The sequence below is a fragment of the Phalacrocorax carbo genome, chromosome 2 (assembly GCF_963921805.1).
Source record: "Phalacrocorax carbo chromosome 2, bPhaCar2.1, whole genome shotgun sequence".
Lineage (NCBI taxonomy): Eukaryota > Metazoa > Chordata > Aves > Suliformes > Phalacrocoracidae > Phalacrocorax > Phalacrocorax carbo.
This window is the reverse complement of record NC_087514.1, coordinates 144,782,465-144,796,229: the sequence shown is the minus strand read 5'-3', so window position 1 is coordinate 144,796,229 and position 13,765 is coordinate 144,782,465. Positions and strand designations below refer to the sequence as shown.

Below are 13,765 nucleotides of genomic sequence, written 5' to 3'. Positions count from 1 at the left end.
AACATCACCAGATTGGCTTTTGTTACCTTGTTGGTTCAGGAGCTAGATCCTCTAGTATTGTTTTTATGTCATTGGAGCTGTAATATTGTTAGACCATGATCAAGTCAGGGTTACCAGGAAATAATATTTTTACCACACAAGCAGATACATTTTGAGCTAAAGGAGTACACTTGCCACTCTTCAAAGTCTTAAACAGAAGTAGCAATTTGAAAAGTATTCCTCTGAGTTTAATTTAATAATGTTTAATTCATTTGGGTGGTGGGAGAGAAATAGTCATTGGTATCTATGTTATTTTTTTTTTATGTTTTGGTAACTGATTTATGGAATATTTGCAGTTGTCTGATTTCTGTTTCTGAGTTCGGTATTAGTGCAAAGAGTTAATCAGGAAGAAAAAAAGCATTTTTCATTTAGTATTCATAGTTAGATTGTGCAAACGAGTGGAGGAAGTCATACCTATTGGCCCACCTCTGCCTACTTGTTGCTTCTCATCTGCCATAAGCATTCTCCCTTCAAATCTTTTGGTGGAACTGCTTTTGAAGCTTCTGCTTTATTGATGCTGGTCACAGTTAGCAAAGTAAACCTTGGCGAGCAGTCTTCAAGTCATGGTCTGTGGACTGCTTTTAAAGCATCTGTAAAAATTAAGTAAGAAGTTAGAAGCCAAACCTGCTGCCAGGAATTTGCACATTGTGAGGAAAAATGCTGAGGTCTTCAAACAAAAAAGTACTGATGACTACTGACGTAAGCTTCGTTTAAGTAGATGATGTTGCTTTAGTTTAAGTAGGTGTTGCTAATTCTGCCAGTAGGAAGTGGTCTTTCTTGCTAACACAAGCCATACTACTATTAAATGTGAGGCAGCAGTAGCTTTTGGAAAAACAGCAGGGACGTGCTGCTGAGAAGAGCTACCTAACAGCCTTCTCTAGAGAGAATTTCTGTTCTCAGTTTTATACTGGTGGATTTTTTCTTTCCTCCCTTGGAGTGGCGTATTGGTTTTGGGGTAGTGATATTATCTTTACAGACAACATAACCACATCTTGCTGTTTTAGACAGACTGTCAAATCCCTTTCTGGTTTGTATATAAGATTTAAGTGTTTATTTCATGTATTTCCATAATGCAGAGTTGTCTTAAAATAATGAATTCATTCTGAAGGATGTAAAACCTCTTGTGAAGCTCACTGAATGAAAAGTTAGGCTTTGGGGCAGAAGTATAGCTTTTTGAGGGACTGTCTATGTCATTCTATGTAAGTAATAGCCCTTTCAGCACTGTTTAACTGGAAGGAGACTAGAAGATAACATTCAGTGTGGAAAAAATGGGACGTGAACATGTAAGTTAAGATTGTATTTTCTGGCTAATGGGCATGGTGGCTAATGTAGTTGGAATACACATAGAGCAGTAAGAATTTGAAATGCCCTGTAACACAATCAAATAAATAGGTGAACCCTAAAATTCTTTGCTGCTGCCTGGGCCCAAAAAGAAATATCTGAAAAGACATCCTTACTTTAAGAAAGGATATGGTGCTAGTGAGTCCATTCTCTACTTTGGATAAGGCTGACAGGCTTAATAAAATAAGAGGTCTTGAGTGCTCACAGAGAAAGTTCTTACCAGGGTTCAGATTCAGAAACTTCAGTCAAAATTCAGAAGTTTCACAGAGCTGTTTTGTTTTTGTTTTGTTTTACAAAGGTGTGAAAAAAGGCAGGCACATCAGAATGTTACCTTGTTTTATGGCAGCTTGTTCCCCAATTTAGTGGTAGCCTACCAGGTAATCTGGATTCTTTCCTCAAACCCTTCCAGGACTTCCTGGCTCTTTATCCACAACCCATTAAGTGGAATTTTGTTATGGTAGTGCTGCAGTAAACGTTCCTTTCTTTTTGTGTGTGGGAAAAAGTTGTTTTGTGTGGGGTTGTTTTCCCCAGGGGAAATTTCAGAAGTTTCATTTTACTATAAAAATACACTATGAAAACCCAAAGCCATACGCTAAATGTGTCTATCATTCTACACGCAGCTCTAGAGAAAGGATGAAACATGAAGACGTGTTGTAACCATTAATGGATTATTGTAGTGTTTCTGTCAGGCAGTTCTTGTACCCCAAAAGAGAAAAAGAAATACAGTTCCATGGTGAGAGGCCAGCTCAGCAGAGAACAAGACAAAAAATTAATAGTGCAGCATCTTTGTAGCTAGATTGAATCAGAGATAGAGCGATGTTTTTTTTTTTTCTAATGTGGTTAATGTTGCATGCTCTTTAGCTACTTCCCTTGTCTCTTTTAGTCAGCTAGAATTGGCTCTTGCACAGAGTGAAAACACTGAAGGTATACAGCATCCTTTGTAAAATGACAGTGTTACTAATTTCTATGGTGTCTTGGATGTAAAAAAAAAATTTATTATTTAACAGGCAAATAATAAAAAGATGCAAGAAAATGGCGGGGTGGTCATAATAGAAGAATGAATGGTTTTTGTAGTGCTTTGGTCCATGGTGTGGAGTATTAGATGAAAGACAAGAGTAGGTAACTAAGTCATCCATTCATTTTGGGCAAATTGTGTAGAAGAGCAAAGAATTCGGTGTAAGAAAAGAAACATAGGCCTTGGTAAAAGCTAAGTTTTGGGGAAATAAGGATAATAAAGCTTTGTTTTGTGTGATTAATAGTGGACAAAGGATATAAAGACAGATTTGGGAATATCAGTCACCATAACTCAAAACATTGGGCAATACACTGATTACCAACAGGAATCTAGATCTACTCCCCCGCTACCCCCGACAGAAAGGTTAAAGCAGTAGAGCAGTAGTGATATTGAAAAAATGGGGTCAATGGAGCATTTAGCAGAGTTATAAATTACAAGGAAGGTGAATGATAATTATACTACTTTGTTTCTTATAGGTAAATGATGGCAATTATACTCATGGATAAAAGGCAGGCAGATTCATTAAAAAAATATTATTTTGGCTGCATTACATCTATTTTGCTCTTGAAACTTTATCTTGAGTGAAAAGAGCTGTATGATAGATATGACTCGTTAAGAGTGAGAGTAAGTAGAAATTGGCCTGGATCAGAGATGCCAGTCTTAGCTGGTAGCTTAAACATCGCCAGGCCATTTCTACAAAGCGTAAGGAAGAGTGTGGGACTTAATGGGTGCTTACAGAAATTGCCCAAGATATGATTATAGTGTACGGCAAAATAGGTGAGTAGGTGCAATTGCAGGCTGAGGTAGACTTGAACCCAGCTGGGCTTCAGACTGCTGGTTTCAGGAATTTTACCTGAGCTGACTTCAAATTTTGTAAAATGAGAGCAAGATCAAAATCCCTGAAGCCCATTTTTTTTTGCTTAACAGCTTTTAGAACCTGGATGTTTATTAAGCATTAAGCAGCATTTAGGTGAAAAGAAATTAAGTGTTCCTTTAGGTATTATATATGGGCTTTTTTCCTGTGGTTGTATTCTGTCAAATTCTGTGTAATATCAGTTTTGTGTTCTCTATCTCAAATTTGTGTGTATTGTGGTGGCTCACACTCAATTTTCTTTATTTTTAGGAAGCAATTTTGAAAAATAGGGCAGGGTTAAGCTGAGACAGTTCATCCTGTCTAAAAGAAGCCTGAAGAATGTGAAACAAATTCAAGATTTCTTAAGTGTGGTTTAATGGTACCATATCCAAGTATGTTGTTTTTCTGCAGTGGCTAAATCATTAAAACAACTAAAAAAACCTATTGTTGCAGTGTGCTTAGATGGCATGCACTTAAAAGTAGAGGAAGACTTACCTTTTAATATGATACACCTGCACAAACTAATGCAGAAAGTTTAAAGGACTGGTGATACTTCTTATTATGGCATGTTAACAGGGGGGTGAGATCACACTAGTGCAAACTTTGGTTGAAGCATGGATTAACGGAGCTTCGTTGCTACATTAGGTGATGCTGGATCTAAGTATGTAGGCTTGATGTGCTTCTGGGTTTTGGGTATAAAATACATGTTTGTAATGTACATTTGCACATTTCAGTTAAAAAAACAAACTTGGAGTCTTCTGTCAGATACCGGGGAAAGCCCATATTTTTAAGAACTATGGCTACATTGATCCCTATTAAAGAAAAATTCACATTGCTGTTGAACAGCTGTTCATCATTTCTGTGATGAAATAGATGAAATATGGCCTACAGAACATGTAGTAGTCCTCTCTTGTGCTGCTTGGGATGATGTACCTGTCATGCAGCAGTGTGGAAGTCTGCACTGGGGGGGATGCATTTCCCCAGTTCAAATTCACATCCAGGGGTTAGGGATGCTTTTGATATGGCAGCATGTAATGATACAGAATTGGGAAAAGGAGAAAATGTGGGAAAGAAACATTGATTATTCTTTTTGCCGAGTCTGACACTGCTGTGAACATATGCATGTGTATCCCCTTTTTCCCTCTCCTCACTTGCCTCTGCTTGCTGTTTAGTTGCTGACTACAGTTGCATGGTTTCTAGATTACATTGAACTAGAGTCACTTCAGCACAATCTTATCAGCACTTAAAAGAAGAATGCGAAATATTGCTCACTGTAAGTTGCCTTGTGTCAGCTTCATCAAGGTAGTTGTCCATGCATATGCATTTATCTATGAGAAATGCAAGCTATGAATCACCAGATCTTGAAGCCAGGTTTAAGGGCAAGGTGATAACAAACAATTCTGCAGTAATTGCTCCAGCATTTGCTCTATTATGTGAGTGTAAGATATTTCTGAAATACAAATACATTAAAGCTGAAGGGGGAAAATAGGTCATCTTGCATCTCAGTAAATATAGTGTATCTTCTGTGAAAGAACACCGTTAAGAGGCTTGCTTCAGTGGTTACAAGTGAATATCTGAATTACTCAGCATATTTCAGTCTTAATAGGAAGCACTGATAGTCCAAAAATGAGATCAGTGGCAGGCATACTGTGCCCTTCATAGGGAGTAGAAAAGTATTACGCACGTTCATTGAAGGTCCAAAGATTTTTTTACATTGTGAGGCAAAATATTATCACTTATAATTTGTTTTTAATTGATTTATAAGAAATAAACCATAATAAAATAAAAAACTATTTAAGTATCCAGCCACATGTGTTTTAATGACAGTTTTACTATTAAAAATCCTTTTGTTTAAGACCCTAGCTGCTGGACCCTTGTGGTCATGATTCCGTTGCTGAGAGAAATAATTCATTCCTGTGCTTTCACCTACCTTTGTGACTTCTTTTTTCTTCAAATTAAATGCATTATGTTGCATGATCAGGGGCAAAGAATATTGAAAACTAACCTAACCTTTAAAGGTGAATAAATCAGGTGTCATTTCTTTTAGGGAAGGAGCATACATGCGCTTGTTTACATATTTCACTAAATACAGTCTTTTTTCATTTGGCAGGATTTGTCTTTAGTGAATCTGAATCAACTGCATTAGAACAATTTGAAGGTGGCCCTTGTGCAGTGATTGCACCTGTACAGGTAAGGTGCAATTATTATAGGAATGGCTTAAAATTAGTAAGCTGGAAATTCGTTCTTTTCTCTATATATGTCGAACTAAAATAGATATTTAAAAAATTGCAAATCTGTTGTATTTTGATTTTATAATTATAGTGAGGAGGAAACAAAAAACAGTAAAAAAACCAGCTCAAAATCAGCCCATCTTTTTACTATAATTTTGTAGAAGTGTATTTGTTTGAGGAAGTGCAGCAGGTTGATCCAAGCAGAGGTAACTTTAAAGTGGGGAATGCAGGATTAAGTAAAAGATGAGACACAAATGTAATCCTAATTCTTTCTCATCTCTCAAATTCCCTGCCCTTAAGAAGGGTAATATTTGCGTCACAACGGCTGCTTTAGCAAACTGTATTAGAAATATTTGAAGAAATCGATTTTCAAACCTAACAAGGCTGTGCTATGTAAGAAAAGAAACGTTACACTTTCGAAATTCCTCTTACACACAGATAAAATTCCACAGGTATGTCTAGGTCTGAGGCAGGGCCTTGCCCGCTCTTAGGGGACATATTAAAGTCATACAGCAGAGTTAATCTGATCTTGAACTAGAAGGTATCTGGGTCAGACAACTGACATTGTGGAATTGTTGCATCTCTGGTCTGTGTGATGCAATAGTGATAAAACCTCTATTATGGTTAATTCAAGACACTCTAAATGCGGGTCCCACCAAGGCTTGTACCAGAGGAAGAAGCACCGCTTGTTTAGGTTGTAAACAATTAATATAAAAATATTTTCTTATGAATTGCTTTATGTAACACAGCTCTGCCTAGTTCTGTGATCTTAAAACCAGATGTAGAGCGTCTGGTCTCAATGGAGCGAGTAAAGAATATGACCAGCTGGCTCCTTAAAGGCAGTGCCGAGTCTTTACCATATCAAATGTTCTTATTGACAGTGTTTTCCCAGATCTATATGTAGTTCAAGTTTCTTGAAATTAAGTATTTAAAGCATATTTAAAAGTGAGCTGAGTTAAAGCTAGGGAAGGAGGAAGAGATCAAACAGATCTTGCAGTGTCTACTGCTGCAGTGAATTACTAAAAAAGGTGTGCAGAACATGAACTGGGTAAGTCTGTCAGGGAAGAAGTGAAAGTTGAAGAAGCTGTTTTCAAAGGGCTGCAAATACCTAAAACAGCTTCTAATAGAGTAATTAGACCAAGAGTCTGCTTCCCAAAGTTTGTTCTTTCATTCTTCTTTCTCCTAAGTTAGAGCATATCTTTTCATTGCAACATCGGTGTTGATGGAAAAATGAAGCAGGCATATGGAGATGCATAGTTTCTTTCACCTGCGATTTGTGACTCGCAATGGTGGAAAGAGGTGGGCTTTTTGATAACTAAAGGGGTTTGTCTGAGTGACTAGAGTTGTCTTGTACTACGCATCAGTTATATTGCAAAATATTTGTGCCTCCAGTCCTGTGAGTCTGGAGATGTTTATTTAAATATGCACTGTGTGTATTCGAAGCATGCTTGAGGTTCAAACCCAGTAATGTTGAACTTAGGTATGAGGCCACCTTTGTAGTTAGTTTGAATGGGAAAAATCAGTAAACAGTACAGGCTCAGGGTCTCTTACTGAATGATGAGTAGCTTGAAACCCTTCTAATAACATGTAAAATGCTTTGGTATAGAGCCTATGACATAATGTAAAAGTTGGTGGTGTCTTGTATTTTAACATTGTTTTATGTTTTGATAACAAAGGCATTCCTTTTGAAGAGGCTTTTTACCAGTGAAAAGTCTACTTGGAGAGACTGTCCAGGTACCAAAACCTCTTTTTTCTCTTTATTTTTTCCTCTTAATTGTTTGTAAATCGTGTCCTAGTACAATTAATTTTAAATACTGTACACTTCCTGTTTGTTTAAGTGTGCTCCCATACCATTTTATGAGGCATGCAATATTTATACTACATGTCTCTAAACTCCCATTTGTGAGGTCTATCACTGTCCATAGTACTTGTGTGTTTTATAAACATTTGATTGAAATATATTATTGGGAAAGGGAATGGATTGGAAATCATATTAAAACACATCTTTCTAAAAACAGCTTTTTAATTCTTTGGTTCAGTACATGCAACAGCAATTAACATTAATATTTAATAAGTTAAGAGTAATAGACTATTTAGACAACAATGTATAAAAAAAGATACTGGTAGCTTATGTAAGATGCTGATTATCAGCAACTGAACTCATCTAGGTTTCTGATCTTTCAGAAGAGGAGCAGAAGAACCTTCTCTGTCACACATTATGTGATATTTTGGAGATGGCTTGCTCAGATAATTCTGAGTCGTACTCTCTGGCAACGTGGATAAGAGGAAAAACAACTGAAGAAACCGCTAGTATTTCTGAAGGTCCTGCAGAATCTAGTCGTCAAGAGGAACAACCTTGTAAGATGTATTTCTGTACTAAATTACCCATTGCTTAGTGAAGTATCATGTTTTTTGTTATTACACGTTATTATTTTCACCTTTGTTATTGCATTAGCAATAGACGGATTTTTGCCTGTTATAATTAGCAGCATTGATCCTTTTTGTCAAAAGGAATGTGCTGTCTATCACTGGAATTCTAACATATGTGTCTCTCTTGAATTTGAGCAATTTCCATAGTATTTTCAATTTTATTTTGTAATTTATTGGCACCTGATGTGTCCCACAATCCTATATTAGTTACTGACATCAAGGATCCAGTGGGCATCATCTGTTGCACTAAGATACGGCATCCAGTCATATCTAACTGCTGCGAAGCCAGTGACGTGGAAAGTTTATCTGTGCACAAATAATCATTGAGATGTGTATTTATTAATCTTTCCATAAGAGATATCTAATGTGTTAAAAGATAAGCTTCTTTTTCTTTTAGTTTTTGTTCCCAATGTGTCTGTTAAGAAGTATGAAAAACTTTTCACATAAGAACATGCTTCTAAAGGTGCCATATCTTGATGGAAGGAATATGTTATTCAGCAGTTTGTGACATGACTACGAAGTAAGAGTTGTACAAGTAGATTTATATGTGCGCAGCTAGCTATAGCAATTGGTAGCGCTGGAGCTCTTTGTTACAAGTCATCTTCAGCTGCTGCTATCAAATGCTCGATGTGATTCAGAAGGCTCAAACAACAATAATTAAAATGTTACTTAATTGAAAAAACAGGTCACCACATAAGAGTTCCAAAGTGAGCATTTTATTTTCATTAAGAGAAGGTATTATGAAGAAAGTTGTACCTGCAACTTCTGGTTTGTTTTTTTTTTTTAAATCATCTTTTGCAAGGTAATGATTTCAGAGTTACAACTGCATTATTCCTAGTGTGTGTAGATTTTCCAGTTGTCTCTGAAGCTCTCGCTCATATTATGAAGTTTCCTTTGAAGAAAAAGTGCAGCAGAGCCTAGTTATCAATAGGCTTTCACTGTTCTGTATATTACATATTACCTTATTCTAAAGAACTTTTAACTGTAGAAAATATTCAGCAGAAAGTCTTTTTAAACACACACTCAATTAATAAATACTCTCAACACTGCCACTTAATGGACTAATCCATTGTATTACATATCTGTTTTTTTCATATTTCTGTACAAGTCTACAAGTTCTGCCTGACTTGTCCTTAATACCATGGAATGTGCTTAGGAAGAGCAGGATACATTTGCAGTGAACAGTCTGCTTTTGTCATGAGCTACATTAATCTCTTTCACTGTTCATATTCTGTGTTCCCTGCTAGACACTCAATGTACCTCTTGCATGTACACTACAGTTCAAACAGCATTTTACCTTAGATGTATAGATGCATAGTGCAATACACTTCCTGATTTGGAATATATTTGTTAGGGTTTTGTTGTTTGGTTTTGGTTTTTTTTTTTTTTTCCTTTTCTGTCCTGCTATTTAACTATAGACCAGCTTCTTGCCCAGTTAGGCTTGGGACAAAGATGTGGAGAAGAAGGTATTGTTAATAATGCAGAGTTCTGTTACTGCTAGTGCAAAGGAATACATTTATTTCTTGCTTGGTTGCTGTAATTAATAAAAATAGAAACAGGCATTGTCATAGTTGGGAGGACTTAAGAGATGAGTTATGTGCGTGGGGGGGTATTGCAGGTACAATTCCACATGGCAGGTTACTGCTAGTTGGGAATTGAATATGGGAATAGATTTATAATAAAACCATGAAATATGTTTAGACATGGCAGGATAGAGGATAATTTTAAAGAGTTTCTATACAATTGTATTTCTCATACAGGTCATGTTCTATTGCTGTTCGTTCTTTACCTCTCCACTAAGCACTGTCTTTATTTAGCCTTGTTTGGGTTATATACAGCTGCACTTCTCTTTAGGATTTCTACGTCTTTCCTTTTGTTTCGAACAGTAGTTCTCTTACCATTTCACTCTGTTCTGTAGTAACAGAATGAAACTGCCTATCATCCTCCTGTGTGAACAAAAGGTGGATTCGAGCACACTTACTGAATGCAATTGCATTTTTCATCTGCTTTTGTGGTGTATACCAGTGACTTGTTGGCCATGTGTTGGCTGTAGTAGTGCAAGTTCCCAGGTTCAAAGGTTGCTTTATATGATTTAGTCCCTCTAAGTTTCTGCTTACAAAAACATACGTTCTTGGAGCAGGATTAGTTCCCGTAGCATTTCCTGCAATTTAGATTAATTGTTTCATATTTTCTAAAAATGTCTTAAAAGTACATTTTCTTAAGTCTAGTTTTGCTCTTGTAACCTAATTTTAGCAATTCCTTGTAGTTTTTCAAAAGACAAAATCTAACACTCTTAAGACTACTGCTGCCTTGTTTCTGAAATGGGAAAAGAAAGTATTCTATTGTTGGAGAATCAGTTGTATTTGCACACAGGCAAATCAAGTGTATCTTTCAAAATACAGTCAGAAAGGGCATAAAAAGCCCTTGATGGAATTCTTGTGGGAAGAATTGATCAGTAGTATTAGCCCTAATGGCTTCAGGTCTTTAATGAATTGTAGGCAGTCAAATTTAGTAGCTAGATGATCAGACATTATTTAAATATTCAGCATTAAGTGGCCTTTAGCAGAAAGCAGTTCTATTTGTTTTATATACTAATCTACTAGCAGGAAGATAAAGTCTTTATGGACATAGAGGGCGCTAAAGACTGTTACAGTCTTGATATTTGGATGTGTATAGAATTTGGTAATTACACAACTGGCGAGTAGAACTTCCTGGTGGTAAAAGAAATGTTGATTTTAATAGTTCATTTCATCTGCTTGGTTTGGAAATGTGAGGGGAACAAAGGTATAAAGCCTGTGTTGAACTTGGGAAAACACTAATGCTGTATTTTTTTTCCATCTTGGATGTGACACTTACTTGAAAGGCTATTTATCCATTATTAAACAAAAACAATGAGAATTTATTTTAAAACAGGATGTGTAACAGTGTGTAGAATAATTCTGCTCGTTTGTAATAAATAAGCATTAAAAAGGGGGAAAAAATCCCAAAATTTCAGTAACAGAAATATGTATTTGAAGAAAAAATACAGCTTACTTATATTGATTAAATGATCCAAATAATCATGCTTGCTTTTCTAGGAAGTAATACTTCTTGTTGACTTGCAAACTTATATCTATAGTATGCATATGCTTGATGACTTTGTACAAAAACCAACAGCTTAGTATTTGACAAATATTTTCAAGTCTGCACACTCCAGTGGCTTTGTGCTTTTAACAAATTGATTAGTCCAAATAGAAATGTTCTCACTAATTTGTACGGTGGAATCTTAATGTTGCAGTAAATTAGTTTATACTAATAGCTTAAAAAATCTAAATGTCAAGGGAGGATTAAAATTAAAAATATAATTAAAGCTTGAAAGTATACTAGCTTGCTGTGTGTATCTTGTGTCATTTTTTTGCCATGTGTAGTGCTGAAAAGTGTCTCTTGTGTATAGCTGCCTTGGCTGTCGAAGAGCTTGGCTTTGAGCGATTTCATGCATTAATTCAGTAAGTAATAAGTTGGAACATTTAATATACAATATTTTGAAGTTACACTAATATGCATAGTCTGAAAGGGGTATGTTGAAGGAACTTTTTGTGTGTTTAACATCGGGTAAAACTTGGATTTCAAGTTTTGGTTTGGGGGTTTCGGTGGTTTTTGCATTTTACCATTTAAAACGGAATATTTTGAGCATAAGCATTAGCCTTTAAAATAACTGGAGCAATGTAATGTGCAAAATAGGCTGAATAATTTGTGCATTTCAAGTCTATGGATGCAGCTAATTAAAGATGTTAATCCTCAATTTTTTATACACAGTCTCCACAGGTGATTCTATCTTAAATAGTTGATATATATGTATACACACACACTAAAAATTTGTCACCTAGTATTTTTCCCTGATTTGAGACAACCTAAGAAACATTTATAAAAGTGTTTAATATACAAGATTGATTTTTGTTTCATACTTCAAACACTGTTCTCTTTTTGGGCTGTAAATACAGAACTTACAGCTCTAGTGAGTTTATCTTTAAAGGTAACAGCCTTTTATTTTCACAGTGAACAGCTGTAATCTTTATACAAATAAATCCTCAAAGAGAAAATAAAGAGCAACAGAATTTCAAAAAACACTTGAGATGGAAAATGTTACCAATTAGAACTGAAATAACTACTGCTTATTGTACCAGTAGTAATTATAGTTTGTTCTTTAAACCCATTGTCATATGAGGAAAGAAGGAAGAGAATATAAAATTTTTGTAACCTTATCTGATCAAAACACTAATTTCCTGCCTCCCCCTTCCTTCCCACTCACCCCTTCGATCTTTGAACTTGTGGTACCCACGTCAGTTTTTCTCAGTCTTTCTCACTGGTAGTGAATGCGCTGGCGTATACCTTTAGAGCAAGCTGAGCAATGGATTTCAGAACTGACTTTGCCTTGCATACCTTGTATGCCTTATATGCTCTGTTGATAATGAAAGGCAGTTTAAAAATCTCAAGTGTTAGAGTAAACCCATCTATGGATATATTTTTGCAGATGTTTGTTTCTTTTTAAAACAAACTTAACAAAATTGTGCAAGAAATCTAAAAGAAAATAATATCCCTGTGTAAGATAAGCAGAGAGTGTGATCTAGTTTGAATTACTCAATAAAAATAATGTTTGTGTTCTCAAAAGCAGTATTTATCTCCAAATATCCCAAGAAATATAAAGTGTATTACTTCACTGGCATCTTGATGGATCTCTTCCTTTCCTCTGTTTGTATTTTACTTTTTTTTCCTTTTTAAACATATGATCACCTGGTGTTACACTATGATCCAGGCAGCAGCCCTAATACAGCCAGGTAGTTTCCCAAGTATTTATGTACTACTCGTGGTTCTGAATGTTTTGCTTTTTCCAAAGCTAGAGTCTAACAAAGTCAAATTTTCAGGCTTTCAAAGTAATTACTACATTTCCCATGAAAGATAGTCTTACCTGGTTAATGGGAAGGTTTTTTTTCTCCACTGTTTATGGACTGAATGTCTTTCGGAACACTGTGTAATGCAGATGTTGTTTTGGTGAGATACAGTCTGTCTGCAGTTTCAGAAACAGTGTTTTGTAGAATTACTGGTTCAAGCCGCTCAGCTCTTTCACAAGTGTATGTAACTTTATGGTTTGTGTTTGCATATAAAAACAATGTTCATTTTTCCACATTGCTCCAGAATTATTTATCGTCTTCTGGTGGGTAAAATACTGATGACTCTATGGCAGTTCTAGTAACTCCAGAACAGCTGCTGTGTCATTCTGTATAAAACAGCAGATCTACTCTGCTTTTATTTGGGCATATTCATGTTAGGTATTAGTAGTTCTTGTTTGTGCTTTGTAACACTATTCTAATGCTTCATCTAAATACATTCTCCTTTTCTGTTTGGTTTTGTTTTGTTTGTCTTTAGCAAACGAGCATTCAAAAGCTTCCCTGAACTGAAGGATGCAGTTTGGGATCAATATTCAGTGTGGACAAACAGATTTGGAGTATTGCTCTTTCTGTATTCTGTAATACTGACAAAGGTTTGTGGGTTGTTTGATTACTTTTTGGGGGTGTGTGTGTGTTTTGTTTCTTTTTTAAGAGAAAGTTTGATCGTGTAACCATTTTTCTGTAAAAGGTGAGCATTAAACTGATAAACTAAGTAAAATCTAGATAAATGGATGGAATGGTATCTTCATTCGTGTCGCAGTACATTTTCAGCATAAAAACTTGAAAAGCTCAGTTGTGGTTTTTTTTTTTTCCCCTCCCTCCTGATCTGGGAGAATTTGGAATTCTGGGATTTTGGAAATACCCTTCCTCGTATATCCCTGACATCTCTTATCAAGAGAAAGAAGTGTGTTTAGGTATCAGTTTATAGAAC

General features: G+C 35.7%; 1 protein-coding gene across 2 annotated transcripts in view; it reads left to right on the top strand.

The window, feature by feature from the left end:
* Nucleotides 1–13,765, top strand: part of MINDY3 (MINDY lysine 48 deubiquitinase 3) — a 55,840-nt gene that overhangs the window by 3,164 nt on the left and 38,911 nt on the right. Inside the window, exons 2-7 of one of the 2 annotated variants that reach the window (XM_064444702.1) lie at nucleotides 3,519–3,640; nucleotides 5,359–5,438; nucleotides 7,156–7,213; nucleotides 7,664–7,837; nucleotides 11,343–11,394; nucleotides 13,313–13,427. In XM_064444702.1, coding sequence (XP_064300772.1) covers nucleotides 3,625–3,640; nucleotides 5,359–5,438; nucleotides 7,156–7,213; nucleotides 7,664–7,837; nucleotides 11,343–11,394; nucleotides 13,313–13,427 — 495 coding nt within the window. In that variant the 5' untranslated portion in view covers nucleotides 3,519–3,624. The remainder of the gene's footprint in view (nucleotides 1–3,518; nucleotides 3,641–5,358; nucleotides 5,439–7,155; nucleotides 7,214–7,663; nucleotides 7,838–11,342; nucleotides 11,395–13,312; nucleotides 13,428–13,765) is intronic. The other variant, XM_064444701.1, reaches the window with a different exon arrangement.